The sequence below is a fragment of the Nannospalax galili genome, unplaced genomic scaffold (genome assembly GCF_000622305.1).
Source record: "Nannospalax galili isolate Female #2095 unplaced genomic scaffold, S.galili_v1.0 scaffold944, whole genome shotgun sequence".
NCBI lineage: Eukaryota > Metazoa > Chordata > Mammalia > Rodentia > Spalacidae > Nannospalax > Nannospalax galili.
Genome location: NW_008352899.1, coordinates 971,814 through 988,663, shown reverse-complemented (window position 1 = coordinate 988,663; position 16,850 = coordinate 971,814). Strand labels below are relative to the sequence as shown.

General features: G+C 46.6%; 2 protein-coding genes across 2 annotated transcripts in view; one reads left to right on the top strand and one right to left on the bottom strand.

Moving 5' to 3' along the window:
- Dnali1 (dynein axonemal light intermediate chain 1) overlaps positions 1 to 2,415 on the bottom strand; it is an 11,618-nt gene extending 9,203 nt beyond the window's left edge. Inside the window, exons 1-2 of the mRNA XM_008850205.3 lie at positions 2,164 to 2,415; positions 1,544 to 1,689 (exon numbers count right to left, since the gene is read on the bottom strand). Of these exons, the coding sequence (XP_008848427.1) occupies positions 1,544 to 1,689; positions 2,164 to 2,244 (227 nt within the window). The 5' untranslated portion in view covers positions 2,245 to 2,415. The remainder of the gene's footprint in view (positions 1 to 1,543; positions 1,690 to 2,163) is intronic.
- Positions 2,416 to 5,073: 2,658 nt separating this feature from the next.
- Positions 5,074 to 16,228, top strand: Snip1 (Smad nuclear interacting protein 1). The gene is made up of 4 exons (XM_008850204.3): positions 5,074 to 5,386; positions 6,575 to 6,677; positions 12,462 to 13,051; positions 14,823 to 16,228. The coding sequence occupies exons 1-4, from the start codon at positions 5,175 to 5,177 to the stop codon at positions 15,079 to 15,081; spliced, it is 1,164 nt and encodes a 387-aa protein (XP_008848426.1). The 5' UTR covers positions 5,074 to 5,174; the 3' UTR covers positions 15,082 to 16,228.
- Positions 16,229 to 16,850: the final 622 nt, after the last annotated feature.

Genomic DNA, 16,850 nt, shown 5'->3' with positions numbered 1-16,850 from the left:
CTCCCAGGACAGTCAATTGTGCCCTCAGTGCCTTGACTCCCCCAGCCTCATTCACCCTCCCATCTCCCACACCCCAGGGGCCCTCTGGGCCTGGCTTGGCCCTCACTTTCCTCTATTTCCCCAGTCTGCACAACATGCCAGCCTCTCTCCCAGGAGATATGGGGGCCTGGTTCCACCCTCACTTCCCTCTACTTCCCAGGGCTGCACAACCCACCACCCTCATTCCTGGATGCCAGGGCTGACCTTTCTGCTTCCAGATGCTTTATATCCAGACCAACCCAGTTCCTCAGTGCAGTCCCCAGGATCCCTTGGGGTCTCTTCCTGCCCCCATCTCCCTTTGCATCTCTGGGTGGCATGGCAACTAGCTGTGCTAGACCACCATATTTCCTGGGCCCTGCTCCCAGGCCAGTCCAACCCTCAAATCCCAAAAGGACAAAATCTTAACCCAATTTTTATCCATATCTCCCTTATTAAGGCCTGTTTCCTACTGTTCTCTCTTTCAGATTCTTTCTTTTCCTTTACCTCCCTGTTTCCTTTCCATTATACTGGTTACTGTATTTAATTCTGGTTGCATACTTATTTATCAGTATAATGGAAAGGAAACAGGGAGGTAAAGGAAAAGAAAGAATCTGAAAGAGAGAACAGTAGGAAACAGGCCTTAATAAGGGAGATATGGATAAAAATTGGGTTAAGATTTTGTCCTTTTGGGATTTGAGGGTTGGAGTGGCCTGGGAGCAGGGCCCAGGAAATATGGTGGTCTAGCACAGCTAGTTGCCATGCCACCCAGAGATGCAAAGGGAGATGGGGGCAGGAAGAGACCCCAAGGGATCCTGGGGACTGCACTGAGGAACTGGGTTGGTCTGGATATAAAGCATCTGGAAGCAGAAAGGTCAGCCCTGGCATCCAGGAATGAGGGTGGTGGGTTGTGCAGCCCTGGGAAGTAGAGGGAAGTGAGGGTGGAACCAGGCCCCCATATCTCCTGGGAGAGAGGCTGGCATGTTGTGCAGACTGGGGAAATAGAGGAAAGTGAGGGCCAAGCCAGGCCCAGAGGGCCCCTGGGGTGTGGGAGATGGGAGGGTGAATGAGGCTGGGGGAGTCAAGGCACTGAGGGCACAATTGACTGTCCTGGGAGAGAGGCCTGTGGGTCTTCACTAGTGTGTTTTTAAAGGTATGAAGTATTTTAAGAGTGTACACTTGCAGGGCGTGGTGGCACGTGCCTTTAATCCCAGCACTGTGGAGGCAGAGGCAGGTGGATCTCTGTGAGTTCAAGGCCAGCCTGGTCTATATAATGAGTTCCAGGACAGCTGGGGCTACAGGGACACCCTGTCTCAAAAAGAACCCCCCCCAAAAAAGTGTATTTTGAAGGGGTTTCCTGTCCTCCTCCCAGGATCCAGCCATATGCGGACTCCATGGACTCTAGGAAGCTGGGAAGAAACCCTGGCCAGAATCAGAGGCAGACTGCTTCCCCCGACATGCCTAAGTTCTGGAACAAGAACTTGGGCCTCTTCCAGCCATAGCTGCCCCCCCCCCCTTTTTTTTTTACCTTGGGGGCAAGATGGCATTCAGGATTTCTTCTGCCTGCTTGGTAGGATCTGGGCCACAGGAAGTTGAGGGGAGCTTGGACTTGGGTGGCTGTGGGACTGGACCCGAGGGTCCAGGCTGCCGGGGACTGACTTTCAGTGGCTTGGCCTGAGAAGGGAGAGGTGAGGCAGTACCTCAGGATTGCTACAGGTCTCGGGTACAGCCCTCCCCTTTCCCAGCCTACTTTCCTCGTCTGTCTTCTCAGCAGAAGCGTCTGCGGTGAAAGAGGCCACGAGGGGCCTCTGGTCTCGACCCTGTATTTGAACTGGTATTTCCAGCACGAGTGGACAGGCCTCAGCTCTGACTCGCTAGAGATGGAAAAATCGCTACCTCATCTATTTTTGGACTAGGCAGAGCAAGCCCCATCCATCTTTCTGTGACTTCTTCCGTATTTTAAATCTGTCCTCTGGGGTCACAGCTACTCCTCTCGTATCCTCCTTCCCTGTCCCAGTTCCCTTGGCTGTCAGTCCTGCAATCCTTGTCTCGGGTATCCAGAGATCCTCAGGGCTGAGACAATTTTCCCACGGGAGTTTCTAGGCTTTTCCTTCGCCACTCCCACACATCCCTTAGACCTGTCCATACCTTGGGGCTCCGTTTCTCCGTGTTCCGGCTCACCAACACCGGGGTGTCATATTTGAGCAGAGAGTCCGCGGGAGGTATCATGGCGGCAGAGGGGGTAGCAACTCCTGAGCTGACCCTCCAGGCTGGGCTTGTTTGCGGTCACCATGGAAACCCCTCTGGCTGCCCCCCCCCCCGCCCCCCGATGGTTGGGGCGGGGCGTCGGAAGGAGACGGAGCCAGCCGCGCACTTTCTCTGTCCTGAGCCTGCTCCACAAACTCTGTTCTGGCCTTTGACTTCTTAGAAAAGGAGCATTCAGTCTCACAGCGTTCCGTCTAGTTTGTGATGTAAATGGGCTGGGCAGATCATCTCTGCTGAGCCTTGAAACGGGGGGAGGGGGGGCATCCCCTGACTTCTTCGCTATGGAAGGCATCTGGCATTCTTGGGTCTTAAAAAGTGTCTTAAATTTTTAAGGGGCTGGAGAGATGGCTCAGCGGTTAAGAGCGCTAGCACTGGCTGCTCTTGCAGAGGACCCAGCACCCACATGGCAGCTAACAACCATCTGTTAACTCCAGTTCTAGGGGATCCTACAGCCTCTTCTGGCCTCCTTGGGCCTTGCAGATATGGGCACAGTTACACACATGCAGGCAATACACTCATACACATTAAAAAAATAAATAAAGCTGGGCTTGGTGGCACATGCCTTTAGTCCCAGCACTCACTCAGGAGGTAGAGGCAGGAGAATCTCTGCGAGTTCAAGGCCAGCCTGGTCTACATAGTTCCAGGCCAGCTGGGGCTACCAGGAGACCCTGTCTCAAAAAGACCAAAAATAATAATTAATTAAATTTAATTTAATAATAAATTTAACATTATTATTTAATAATAAATAATAAAATATTTAAGAATTGTTTTTAAGCGGCCACCGTGGTAGCGGATACCTGTGATTCCAACAGTAACAGTTGGGGTGAGGCAGGAGGATCACATGTTCAAAACCAGCCTGGGTACTTTTTTTTTTTTTTTTTTGAGACAGGGTCTCCCAGTAGCCCCAGCTGGCCTGGACTCACAGAGATCTGCCTGCCTTTGCCTCCCAAGTGCTGGGATCAAAGGCAGAGTGCTGGGATTAAAGGTGTGCACTACCACACCTGACCCCAACCTGGCTACTTGAGACCCTGTTTTGAAAAAAACTTAAAAAAAAATTTTTATTTATCATTTTTATTGTATATGAATGTATTGCCTGCATGTATGTAGTGCACCTGTATCATGTTGTGCAATGTCGAGGTCAGAACAAGGCATTGGATCCCCTGGAACTGGAGTTCCAGACGGTTGTTAGCCACCATATGGGTGCTGGGAATTGAGCCCAGGTCCTCTGTAAGAGCACTTGCTGAACCATCACTCCTGCCTGGAAAAAAAATCTCTTAAAATTTAAACTGAGCTAGGTGTGGTGACACTTTCATGTGATCCCAGCACTCAGGAGATTAAGGATAAAGGATCACACTGGGCAACATGGTGAGATCCTATCTAAATAAGTAAATAAATTTAAATTAGGAGATAACAATATACCATGAAACTCAGGAAATAGAAGGGAAAAATAAAAGGGAAAAAAGAAGTAGAGCAGGAAATACTCTACCTGTCCGTGAATTACCACCTATGATTGTCTTTCTGGTCCTCTTTCCTTCCTGTTCCCAATGTTAATTACATTTTGAACATTCTGTTTCCTGCTTTGCAGTTTAACACGAATTTTTTCCCATTTTAACATAGAGTTTATAAATGGCATACTAAGAGCCATTAATTACCTAAAGAATTTCCTACTGTTTTGTAACTAGCTATGATGCCCAACAGTGTTAAGAAGTTAGCATTCCCACACAATGTTATCTGTCTTGTCATTTTTGAGGTTTTTTTTTTTTTTTTTTTTTAGACCAGGCTGGCCTTACACTCACAGAGATCCACCTGCCTCTGCCTCCCAAGTGCTGGGACTACAGGCGTGAGCCACCACGCCCGGCTGAGGTGTCATTTTGATTGCATCCAGGGCCTTGGTGCATGCTAGGCAAGTGCTCTACCTGTTATTGAGATACATCCCCAGACTCCCTTTTAACTTACTTTTCATTCATTCATTTTTTATGTGTTTGAGTGTTCTTCCTGTATGTAATTGCACCCGTGTCTTGCAATGGCCACGAAGGTCAGAAGAGGCAGCATGCCCCCCCCCCGCACCCTTTAACTTTAATTAATTTATTTGTTGGTGCTGGAGGTGGACTCCAGGGCCTTGAACTTGGCTAGGCAAGCTTTCTACTTCTAAGCTAGTGATTTTCTTGTTTTGTTTTTGTCTATTTTAGGACAGGGTCACTCTAGCTGGGTGTGGTGGCACATGCCTTTAATCCCAGCACTCAGAGGCAGGTGGATCTCTGTGAGTTTGAGGACAGCCTGGCCTACATAGCAAGTTCCAGGCCAGTTGGGGCTACAGGGGGACCCTGTCTTAAAAACACCAAAAAAAAAAAAAAGGTCTTTCTGTGCCCAGCAGCTGGCCTGAAACTTACTATGTAGACCAGGCTGGTCTCGAACTCCGAACTCACAGAGATCTACATGCCTCTGCCTCCAGAGTGCCGGGGTTAAAGGCGTGCGGCCCTATGCCCATCACCTACATTTTATCATTCTGAGATAGAGGCTCCCTAAATTGCCCAGGCTGCCCTCGAACTTGCAGTGTCCTCCAGCCTTGGCTTCCCCAGGGCTAAAAATGCAGGTGTGAGCCGTCGGCAGGCCTCCCCTCCCAGCAGTAGGAACGCAGGCCACCGCTCGTGTGCCACCGCCCCAGCTCTCTTGCGCTTCTCAGATTTAAAACTCCCGGGTCCTCACCTGTCACCTGAGGCCCCGCCCACCAGAGGGGTGGGGTCGGGGCGAAAGTCACGTGCCTCGCTGCTGCGCCGCGAGGGCTTCTGGGAGAGCCGCATCCCGGAAGTGGAAGAGCAGAGGTCAGCTCGTCTTTTCCTGCTGCTAGAGTGCCTCAACGGACCTTGGAGGTGTCGCTCGGCCGGGGCCGCAGGATGAAGGAGGTGAAGAGCGAGCGGGAGCGCGGCGGCCGGCGGCGGCACCGGGCAGGCGACGCGGTGGCCACCGTGGTGGTGAAGCAGGAGCGCCTGAGCCCCGAGTCCGCCTCGCACCGCCGGCCAGACGTCCCCGCCGGCAGCCCGTCCCCGCCGACCACCGAGTCCGGCCGCGCCGGCCGCCGAGGGAGCCGAGCCCGGGGAATCAGCCGGTGAGCGGGGTGGATTTGAGCGACGCTGGGCTGCTTCCTCCGGGACCTGCCTTCAGATCCCTAGCACCTAGTTCCACCGAGTTGAAATGAGATTCCGCCCACGGGTGGACGGCGGGAACGTCTTTCCAGTTGTCTGTCACTAAAGCATTGGGTTCTAGGCGAGCAGCTGATAGAGACGGAACAGCTTTTTTCTGCGTTCTATCGTTTATGCATTTATACAGCATATTTTGCTGTAACAGTGCCTGTGGTGTGCTCAAGATCGTTCTAGGTACTGGACCACAGTTAGGCTAGCGAAATTGGACATGCTCAAACCCCAAGGCGGAACATAACAAGCGGCTAGATTATTTCAGTTAGTATTAAGGGTAGGTTAAAACCGTAATGTAGTGAGAGGATGAATGGAAAGGACCGCTGCAAAGATGCCATTTAAGTTGAGATCTGAATAAGATCGACCTGGCCCTCTTGGCAATCCAGGCAGAACCCAGTGTGATGGTACATGCTTGTAATCCAACACTGGGGAGGCTGAGGCAGGACTGAGTTCCAGGCCAATTTGGGTTACATAGTGTCACCCAATTTTAAAAAGAAAGAGAGAGAGAAAAAAAAAATCCAGCCAGAGGAAATAGAACCTGAAGTGGAAGTTGAAGATAAGAGCCAGTGTATGTAGAATTGAATGATCAAGGAGGGGCATGGTAGGCAGGAATGAGGTGGGATGGGGAGACAGGCTGGACCCCTAAAACTGGCTGATGGATTGGTTGTATGTGGTTGTTGGTGAAGAGAGAAGGTGGTGAGAAAAAGGGAAGATTGACTTCCAGGATGATGGTGCCTATTTGTGGGGTGGCCCACTGGGAAAAGAAAGGTTTTGAGTAGTTTGGGATCAGAGTTGAATGCAGCCCTGACTGCTCTAGAAGTTGCTGTGTAGACCAGGCTAGCCTCAACTCATGCTTGCCTCTTCTTCCTTTTTGAGTGCTGATTAAAAGCATGCGCCACCATGCCTGGCCCTAAGTGAGACAGTTTAATAGACTGTTGTGTATGTGGGTCTGTGAGAAATGGCTAGGCCTGACTCCTTTAATGATCAGGGGAAATTTTTACAGATTTGTTGTTTGTGTTTAGTAGGTAAACCAGATACTTGAAGCTAATTTATGTAGGGGAAGGGACATTGAGATAAAATCCTGTGTACCATGCTCTGAAAAGGTCCCCAGCCAAAAAGAAAAGCAAGTCCTCAGGGAGAAGAAGCAAATCTCCTCGCACCAAGAGAAACCGGAGTCCGCACTACTCCACCATCAAAGTAAAGCAGGTGAGTGGTGGACTGGGCTGTTGTGATGCTGATGAGGACTTCAAATCTAGAGCCTCTTCTCACTGGGCCTACAGACAGTTTGTACCCATGTGTGGACATGTTTTCTTGGCCTTGTGGTGGGCTTTTCTAAAACCTGGTTGTGCTTGGGTTTTTTTCTGCTTGTTTTGTTAGTATTTTATTGTGCGGTAGTTACTAATTCACACCTGATAGGAGCATTTGTCAGATATACTACAGAAAGTTTCTCCAAGTGGTAACATTTTAGCTATAGTACACTATAAGGTGCCTCCTGGCTTCCTGAATGGCCTCATTCTCTTCTTTCCACCCTGTCCTTCCTTAACTCCTCTCCTCCTTGTTTCCCTGTTTTTCTTTTCTCTTTTGAGACAAGGTATCACTATGTAGCCCTGTGACTAGGCCTAGATCTCTATGTAGACCAGGCTGGTCTCAGTCTCACAGAGATCTGCCTGCTTGGCTCTGCCTTCTGAGTGCTGGGATTAAGGGTGTGTGCCACCACGCCTGGTTCTTTTTTCTTTTATTTTGGTCTTTTTGGGTCTCCCTGTAGCCCCAGATGGCCTGGAACTCTCTAGACCAGGCTGGCTTCGAACTCACAGAGATCTGCCTGCCTCTGCCTCCCAAGTGCTGGGACTAAAGGCGTGCGCCCCCATGCCTAGCTCTTTTTTCATTTCAAAATGTACATTTGAATCCATGTTCCCTTCTTGGTTGTTTATAGTGCAGCTTAAGAGATGACACAGACTGAGCTTCATTTTTGCCCCGTTAATGCCACATATTGCAGCACCATTTGTTGAAAATCCATTTCTCCATTGGATTTTTTTTTTTACCTTTGTCAACAATTAGTTGGGCATATATTTGTCTATATCTAAATAATTAAAATTGAGTACCCTGATTCTATCTTTATTCTTTGAAAAATTGTTTAGCTGTTCTAGTTCTTTTCTCTATTTCTCTATATAAATATGTTGTAGAGAAATCTGGAGTGTGTGTGTGTGTGTGTGTGTGTGTAAAACTTGTTAGAGTCAGGTGTGGTGGCATATGCCTATAATTCCAGCTACTTGGGAGACTGAGGCAGGAATATCACAAGTTCAAGGCCAGTTTGGGCAGCTAAGTGAGACACTTATTTCAAAATAAAAAGTAAAAGGACTAGGGATGAAGCTTAGAAGTAGAGTGCCGTTGGTTTTTCTTAACCTGTACTCTGTGGCCCCAGCTATACCATGCCTTTTTGGTTTTTTTTGTTTGTGTTTTTTAGGCCCTGGGTTTTATTCCCATTCCCAACTCTCTCTCTCTCTCTCTCTCTCTCTCTCTCTGTCTCTCCTCTCTCTCTCTATTAGAATTGTGATAGGAATTGGGCAAAGTCTCTGTTTGGGAGAGAGAACTGACTTTTATTATTATGGGGTTTTTTTTGTTTTTTTTTTTTAATCTTCTTTTTTTCTTCTTTTGGTCTTTTTGAGACAGGGTCTCCCTGTAGTCCCAGTCGGCCTGGAACTCACTATGTAGACCAGGCTGACCTTGAACTCAGAGATCCATCTGCTTCCCCAGTCCTGGGACTAAAGGCTTGCACCACCATGCCCGGCCTTCTTTCTTATTTTTTCCTACCTTTTGTGTGTGCATTGTTTGTTGTTGTTGTTGTTTTAGGTATGGTAACTGAGATGCATGACAGATATATGCCCAACTAATTTTTGACAAAGGTGTTACTATGTAGCCCTGACTGACTTGGAACTTGCTATGTAGCCCTGACTGACTTGGAACTTGCTATATAGACCAAACTGACCTGGAACTCACAGAGATCCACCTGTCTGCCTCTACCTCTGGAGTGCTGGGATTAAAAGCTTGTGCCATCATGCCTACTATTTTTTAATACTTTAAATTTTTAACATTCATGTTTGCCTCAGCCCAAGTGTGGATGTTAGAGGACAATGCGAATTAGTTCTCTCCTTCTACTGTGGATCCTAGGAATTGAACTCAGGTCATCAGGCTTGGCAGCAGGTACCTTTACCCAGTGAATGAGCCATCTTGCTGGCCCTATGCTGTCTTTTTAAAAAAAATTTACTCATTTATTTTTATTTTCTGTGTATGAGTATATTGCCTGCATGTATGTAAGTACACCAGTGTTGGGCCCAAGGAGTTCAGAAGAGGGCGTCAGATCCCCTGGAACTAGTATTAGAGACAGTTCTTAGCTGCCATGTGGGTGCTGGGAATCAAACCCAGGTGGTCTTCAGGAACAGCCAGTGTTCTTACTGCTGAGCCATCTCTCCAGTTCCTGTCCTTTTTTTTTTTTTTAAATTGCATTTTATTTCCTTGTGTGTGGAATGGGGTGGGTGGGCACACATGTAGAGATCAGAGGACAGCTTGTGATAGTTCATTCTCTCTTTCCAACATGGATCCTAGGGATTGAACTCAGATTGTTAGGCTTGGTGGTAAGTGCCTTACCAACTGAGCTATCTCTCTGGCCTTCTACTATATCTTTTATTCCAGGAATACTATGTGTGTATCCTTGATTAGATTTGATGTGTGTGTGTGTGTGTGTTGGGAATTAAACTAGTCATGAACATTTGAACTACTTACACCACTTTGAAAAAGAAATAAAGTATAAATCTAAATGTATAAAATCTGTATGCTGGAAACTACAAATACTGATAAGTCAAGGAAGAGCTGACACAGTGGCTCAGGGATTAAGAGCACGCTGGCTTTCATGCGGAGGAGCCCGGTTCGGTTCCCAGCATCCATATCAAGGCTAACAACTGCCTTGACTCCCGTTCCAGGGGATCCAGTGCCCTCTTCTGGCTTCTATGGACATGGCATGACATGGGTGCACTTACATACATTTAGAATAGTCATACACGTAAAATAAAAATAAATTTTAAAATGGAAAAAAAAAAAAGAAGCATTCTGTGTCCAAAACAAAACAGGGGCCAGCATGTTGGAAATATTACCTGTTACCAGAATTATGGAGGACTGAAAAAGAGTCTCCATTTCATTTTAAAATATGCTGTTCCCTACAGAAAGAATTTTTTTTTTGTCTTTTTGAGACAGGGTCTCCCTGTAGCCCCAGCTGTCCTGGAACTCACTATGTAGACCAGGCTGGCCTTGAACTCACAGAGATCTGCCTGCGTCTGCCTCCTGAGTGCTGGGATTAAAGGTATTTTTATTTTATGTGTATGAGTGTATTGTCTGCATGTATGTGAGTGCACTCGTGTCATGCAGTGCTGTGGAGGTCAGAAGAGGGCTTCGGATTCCCCTGGAACTGAAGTTAAGGACGATTCATAGCCGCCATGTGGGTGCTGGGAATCGAACCCCGGTCCTCTGCAAGAGCAGCCAGTGCTCTTAACCGCTGAACCATCTCTCTAGCCCCCTGACTTTTTTCTTTATTTGAGACAGTGTCTCACTGTGTAGACCAGACTGGACCTGAACTCACAGAAACCTGCCTGTCTCTGCCTCCTGAGTGTTGGGATTAAAAGCATGCGCCACCACGCCAGTGCTACCTACTCTTACTAGGCATGAGTCTCCCTCTGGATTCTTGTCTTTGAAGGCTAGGAAATCTAGAGAAACTAAGTCTTACTCTAGCAAGGAGACTCCTGCTGACCTCCTGTGTGGTAGGGAGAAGGCTGGGGTGGGAGTGAGGCCTATGTTCCAGTGCTTAGGGTTCACCTTTACCGTTCTCCACTGAGTCAGTCAACCTTGCTCACAGTTTACAGAACTCCCTTTCCACTAGGGAGGCTAAACAGCTGATAGATCAGGACAGTCCCTGATTATAGTAACACTTCTCTTTGTGACTACTTTGAAAAGTCCTTTCTGCTTTGGTTTTGTGGTTGTATTCCAGTGTGCCTAGATGACAAATTTCCTTTTATTATGAGGATTCATCTTCTTGACACTAAGGTATTTTTTCATTAAAATTCTTTGGAAAAATGGGCACAATAACTCATGCCTGTTATTCTAGCACTCTTAAGATGGAGGAAGGGGGATCAGGAGATCAGGGCCAGCCTGGGATATATAAGACTCTGTCTCATTATTGCCCCACCCCCACACAAAAAAACCCCAAAAAGTGCCAGGTATAGTGGTTCATGCCCATGGTCCCAACGTGGAAGCTAAGGAGGATCACAAAATCAGGGCCTGCTTGGGCTACAGGAAAAAAAAGAAAATCAGAGCTATGGATGTTGCTCATTGGCCGAACACCTGTCTGTCACAAATGAGGCCCTGGGTTATCCTCAGCACTGCCAAAATAAAACAAGTAAAGGCAGAAATTGGAACCCTTCTGTACTGTTGTTAGAAACGTAAAATGGTATAGACATTATAGACGACATTATGGCAGTTCTTCAAAAAATTAGCATTACTTTATAGTCCAATAATGTCATTTCTGATTATATATCTAAAAGAAGTAGAAGTAGGGTCTTGAGATATTTGTATCGCCATAGTCATGGCATTATTCAGAATGGACTAAAGGTGGAAGCAACTGATATGTCTATCGATGAGTGACAAAACAAAATGCATGCTTGCATGTGTGCCCACATACACCCCCAAACACAGTGGGATATTATTCAGCCCCAGAAACAAAGAAAATTCTGACACATGCAAAGGTGGATGGACCCTGGTGACATAATGCTTAACAAACCAGGCACAATAGGACAATTGCATGTTGCCACTTGGTCTCCCTGTAGCCCCAGCTGTACTGGAACTTATTACAGGCTAGCCTTGAACTCACAGAGATCCGCCTGCCTCTGCCTCCCCAGTGCTGGGATTAAAGGTGTGCGCCACCACGCCTGGCCTTTGTTAGAACTTTTAAAAACAGTATACTAGAGCATTGGATTGGGTCTCCAGCACCAACATAGCAACTAACATCTGGTTCCAGAGGATCTGACGCCCTCTTGCCTCTGCAGGAATTGCATGCATGTGGTACACTTAGATGCAGGCAAAAACACTCATAAAAATAAGAATAAATAAAATTTTCTGAAAAACAAAATAAGGGGCTGGAGAGACGGCTCAGCAGTTAAGAACACTGTTCTTGCAGAACACCCAGGTTCAAATCCAAGCACCCACATGGCAGCTAACAACTGTCTGTAACTCCAGTTCCAGGGGAGCTGACAGCCTCTTCTGTCTTCCTTGGGCATTTCACGACACAGGTGCACTTACCTACATGCAGGCAATACACACATACACATAAAATAAAAATAATAAATAAAATATTAAAAAAGATAAAAAACAACCCAGCACTCGGGGGGCAGAGGCAGGCAGATCCCTATGAGTTCAAGGCCAGCCTGGTCTACATAGTGAGTTCCAGGACCGCTGGGGCTATAGGGAGACCCTGTTTCAAAAAGACCAAAAAAACCCCCAAAAAACAAAAAAATAAAAAACAAAATAAAATTTTATAGGTTTCCTATGTCTTTCATGTTTCTTAAGTTTCTTCCTAGAGCTGGCTTTTTTCTTTACATATCTTCTGTGTGGCTACTTAATTCTCTTTGTTTTCTGTATCTGCTACCTTGTGAGTTTGCTTATAGTTGACACATGTTCCAAGAAAAAGGATATCATTTCCCCTTCTCTCTGTGTCAACCTGTTTTCAGAGCTCTGGTCATAGGCTTGTGCTATAAGACTGTGTATGAGTAGCAGCATGGGATTTGTAGTGTTAATGGCCTTTTAAGGGGACAAGACCATCACAGATAACCTTGTGTCAATGGGAGTTTGTTCTGAATACCAAAATCCAGGACATAGATGAATATTTGCATGCTCTATGTTCATAGAGTGTGAGCTGTCTTTCATTTGCTGAATCCATCTGAATTTCAGGAACGTGAGGATCATCCACGGAGAGGACGTGAGGATCGGCAGCACCGTGAGCCAGCAGAACAGGAGCACAGGAGAGCTCGAAACAGTGAGCGACACCGAGGCCATTCCCGCCAGAGGAGGAGCTCTGATGAGAGGCCTGGCAGTGGGCAGACTCAGGGTCGGGATCGAGATAGCCAGAACCTGCAGGCCCAGGAAGAAGAGCGGGAGTTTTACAATGCCAGGCGTCGGGAGCATCGCCAAAAGAATGAAGGCAGTGGTGGGGGGGAGGCCCAGGAGGCTGTCCCTCGACCTGCTGGCAACAGTAAAAACAAAGAGGTGCCTGTTAAAGAAAAACCAAGCTTTGAGCTTTCTGGGGCACTTCTTGAGGACACCAACACCTTCCGGGGTGTAGTTATTAAATACAGCGAGCCTCCAGAAGCCCGGATCCCCAAAAAACGGTGGCGACTCTACCCCTTTAAAAATGATGAGGTGCTTCCAGTCATGTACATCCATCGGCAGAGTGCTTACCTTCTGGGCCGGCATCGCCGCATTGCAGACATTCCCATTGACCATCCTTCTTGTTCAAAGCAGCATGCAGTATTCCAGTACCGGTAGGTAGAGGCTTGGATGGAGAACTGAGAAGGTACCAGGGCAGGGTCTCAGGATTCCCATTCCTACGTGGATGTGCACAAGAGTCCACTACTCTCAAGTCTAGTGGTTTGGAGGAGTTCTATTAAGTCTGAGTCCATTGAATTGTCTCTTACATTTGCAGAAGAGGCTTGAACTTGGTGTTAGAAATCCGGGTTTTAGTCTTGCCATTGGTAGTAATGCAAGCCTATAATCATGGTTTTCAGGAGCCTGCCTCAAAAAAAAAAAAAAAAAAAAAAGGAAAAACGGGAAATCCTGCCACATGGGGCTGGAGAGAAGGCTCAGCTGTTAATAGCACTTGCTGTTCTCACAGAAGACCTTAGTTCAGTTCTTGGCACTCACATGGCAGCTCACAGCTATTTCTAACTCCAGTTCCAGGGGATCTGATGCCCTCTTCTGGCTTCACTGGCACTGCACGTGCATGGTGCACTTACATATGTATAGACAAAACACTCATACACATAAAAAATGAAAAGCCAGGGATGATGATGCACACCTTTAATCCCAGATGGATGGATGGGTGGATGGGGTGAACTTTAAAAAGAAAGGAAGGAGAGAGAGGGGCACCTGGAGAGTGTTTTTAATCCCAGCATTCTGGAGGCAGAGGCAGGCAGATCCAGTTGGGACTACAGGAAGACCTTGTCTTAAAAAACAACAGATTTAATCCCAGCACTAGGGAGGCAGAGGCAGGCCGATCTCAAGACCAAAAAAATAAAAAAAGTAAAACAGAGAGAGAGGACTTTAAAAAAAATCCTGCTGCACTGTTTGAACCCATTTCTACCTGCCTCATAGGGCTGTTATAAGGATTAAATGGGAATAGAAATAAATAAAAATTCCTGGCATGTATGCTAGCTAAACGTGCCTGGATTGTATACCATTACCATTGGACCCTCACAACCATCCCATGAGGAAAACAGGGCAGAATTAACATCTCTGCCTCACAGGTGAGAAAACTGAAGTTTAGCAGAGCCTGGTGACAGACTCAGTAAGTGATGATCAGAGCAGAGCTGTGGCTCACATCTAGCCCTTGGCTCTCAAGTCCTAACTAGACTGTTTTTTTCCATTTTGGGCTGGTCCTAGTATAAGACAGGTAAAAGAGTTTTGTTGGTTTAACTTTTTTTCTTGTGTGTGTGTGTGTGTGTGTGTGTGTGTGTGTGAGAGAGAGAGAGAGAGAGAGACAGGGTTTCCTTGTGACTTGGACAACTTACGTAGACAAATCTGACCTCCATCTCACAGAGATCTGCCTGCCTTTGCCTACCAAGTGCTGGGATCAAAGGTATGTGCCACTACACCTGGCAAAAAGGTCTGTTTGTAACCATAGCAAGAGGCCTTGAGTTCTGCATTTCAAGCTTGGAATTTTTCGTGGACAGCCACCTAGCCACAGCCAGCCTTGCCTGTTTTTTTTGAGACGGGGGTCTCCCTGTAGCCCCAACTGGCCTGGAACTCACTATGTAGACCAGGCTGGCCTTGAACTCACAGACATCTGCCTGCCTCTGCCTCTCAAGTGCTGGGATTAAAGGCGTGCACCACCATATCCTGCACCTATGCATGTTTTTGATCCATTCCCAATCTCTTTACTCCAGGCAGTATTTTCCCCATGACTTCCCAGAATTCTCACTTGAATCATTCAAGCCAGGCCATTGAGGTCCAGCTGTGCAGCTGAGAGCTTTAGAGGAGACTGGATGGTCTCTGGTTGGACTTTGCTCACAGGCTTCTCTCCCTTCTTTCTTCTAGGCTTGTGGAATACACCCGGGCTGATGGCACAGTTGGCCGGAGGGTCAAGCCCTACATCATTGACCTTGGCTCAGGCAATGGAACTTTCTTGAACAACAAGCGTATTGAGCCACAGAGATACTATGAACTAAAAGAAAAAGATGTGCTTAAATTTGGGTTCAGTAGCAGAGAGTATGTCTTGCTCCATGAGTCATCTGACACCTCCGAACTAGACAGAAATGAGGAGGATGATGAGGAGGAAATGGTGTCTGACAGCTAGCAAACTGAGAAAGGCCCCAACTGTTGAAACTTTTCCTACTCAGGAGGCTTTGGATTGACTCCACAGCGCCTCTTATTGCCTTAAATCTTTGCTCTATTGCTGACCAGCGTATGTTGTCATTTGAGAACAGTAACTTTGTGTTTTGTTGGAACTTGTTTTTGTGGCACATCAGCCCCATGCCTGTGAGCATTTGTCTTCAGAACAGTCTCACCAATTACAGCACATTGTGTTTCAGTAGAAGCATTGTGGCTTAGTTGGTGCTTTTGGAACTGCTGCCTAGGAAAACTAAACCCTTGGTTAAAGGGGTGTGGCTTCTCTTTGTGCAGTTACTGTATTTATACCATCCTTGAGCTTTGTGGACCAGGAGTTTTGTTTTGGGGACAAAGAGGGAGAGAATCTTCATAAGCTTTGGTTGTCACCAAAACAACCTCCAGCACATGCCAAAGCTTTGACCTGGTTGAGCTCTTGAGTTGTAGAAGTTGATTTTGCACTTAATCTTTTGGGGGTGAGATTTACCATGTGACCTCATTATTGACTGTCTAACTTAAGCAGATGCTCTGTGGCACCCGTGTAAAGATGTGACCTCGCAGGGAGGTTGTGGCTCCTACAACAGGTGTTGGTATATCAGGAGAGACTGCAGTAGTGGGTTGTAGATCTGTTTCCTGTAAGAGAATTCCCAGTTTCCCCATGAAACATGGACTTAATGATTTCCATCATTTCGTCTGTTTCTTCAGCTTTGCATTTTTATTCAAATGTCACCTGTTTTTCTCCCTTCTTTTAGAAATACACTCACTTTGTAGCAGGAGCCTTGCTTTAGTCTAACAACATATATATGTCTAAAGGAGGTTGTGTAGCCTACATGTTTCTACACATTTCATCTTTTAAAGTGTGTTTCTATTTACCTACCAAGGGTGGAGAGCAAGGAGACTGCCTGGTTTCCAGATTTTCCACCTGGGGACTTTGGTGTAAGTAGGCAATGTTTGTATATACTAATGGTGTGTTTCAGAGCTGCATACTGATTTTCATATGACAATGTTTATGATATGTAATACCACGTGATAGGCAAAGACCTGGCCTGTTTGCATTTGAAGAACAGGTTTTCATTTATATGTATTTTTGGGATAAAAAAATAAAATTTGTAAATATAGTCCCATTTTAGCAGATAATACCTTACTTGCATAGAGGACTTAGGTTCATAGGTCTGTCTGCTGCTGAAAGAATCTTTGTATCAGTGTTCTTGTTAGATTTAGGAGGGCAGAAAAGGAATGGAGTTTAAAGTTAAGAAATAAGAACCAGGGGCTGGAGAGATGGCTCAGCGGTTAAGAGCACTGACTGCTCTTGCAGAGGACCCGGGTTTGATTTGCAGCACCCACATGGCAGCTATGAATCGTCCTTAACTCTGATGCCCTCTTCTGACCTCTGAGGCATTGCATGACACGGGTGCACTCACATACATGCAGGCAATACACTCGTACACATAAAATAAAAATAATAAAATATTTTTTTAAAAAAGAAATGAGAACCAGAGCCAAACCTGCAACAGGCATGGAATGTGTCCTTCATTCAAAGAACACAGCAAAGGGCAAAAAAACCTTCCTGTGGAATTCGGGCATCTGTAGGGATTTGCTTAGTGCCAGGGTCTGGTGTCCTTGAGGGTCTCTCTCCCAAGATTATTTTCACAAGCAGGCAAGCTATTTTAGGGCACTAAAGGAGACAGGTTGGCTCCATAAACAGTCTCCCTCAGTCCAAGGAGCGACCAGTTGATAAAA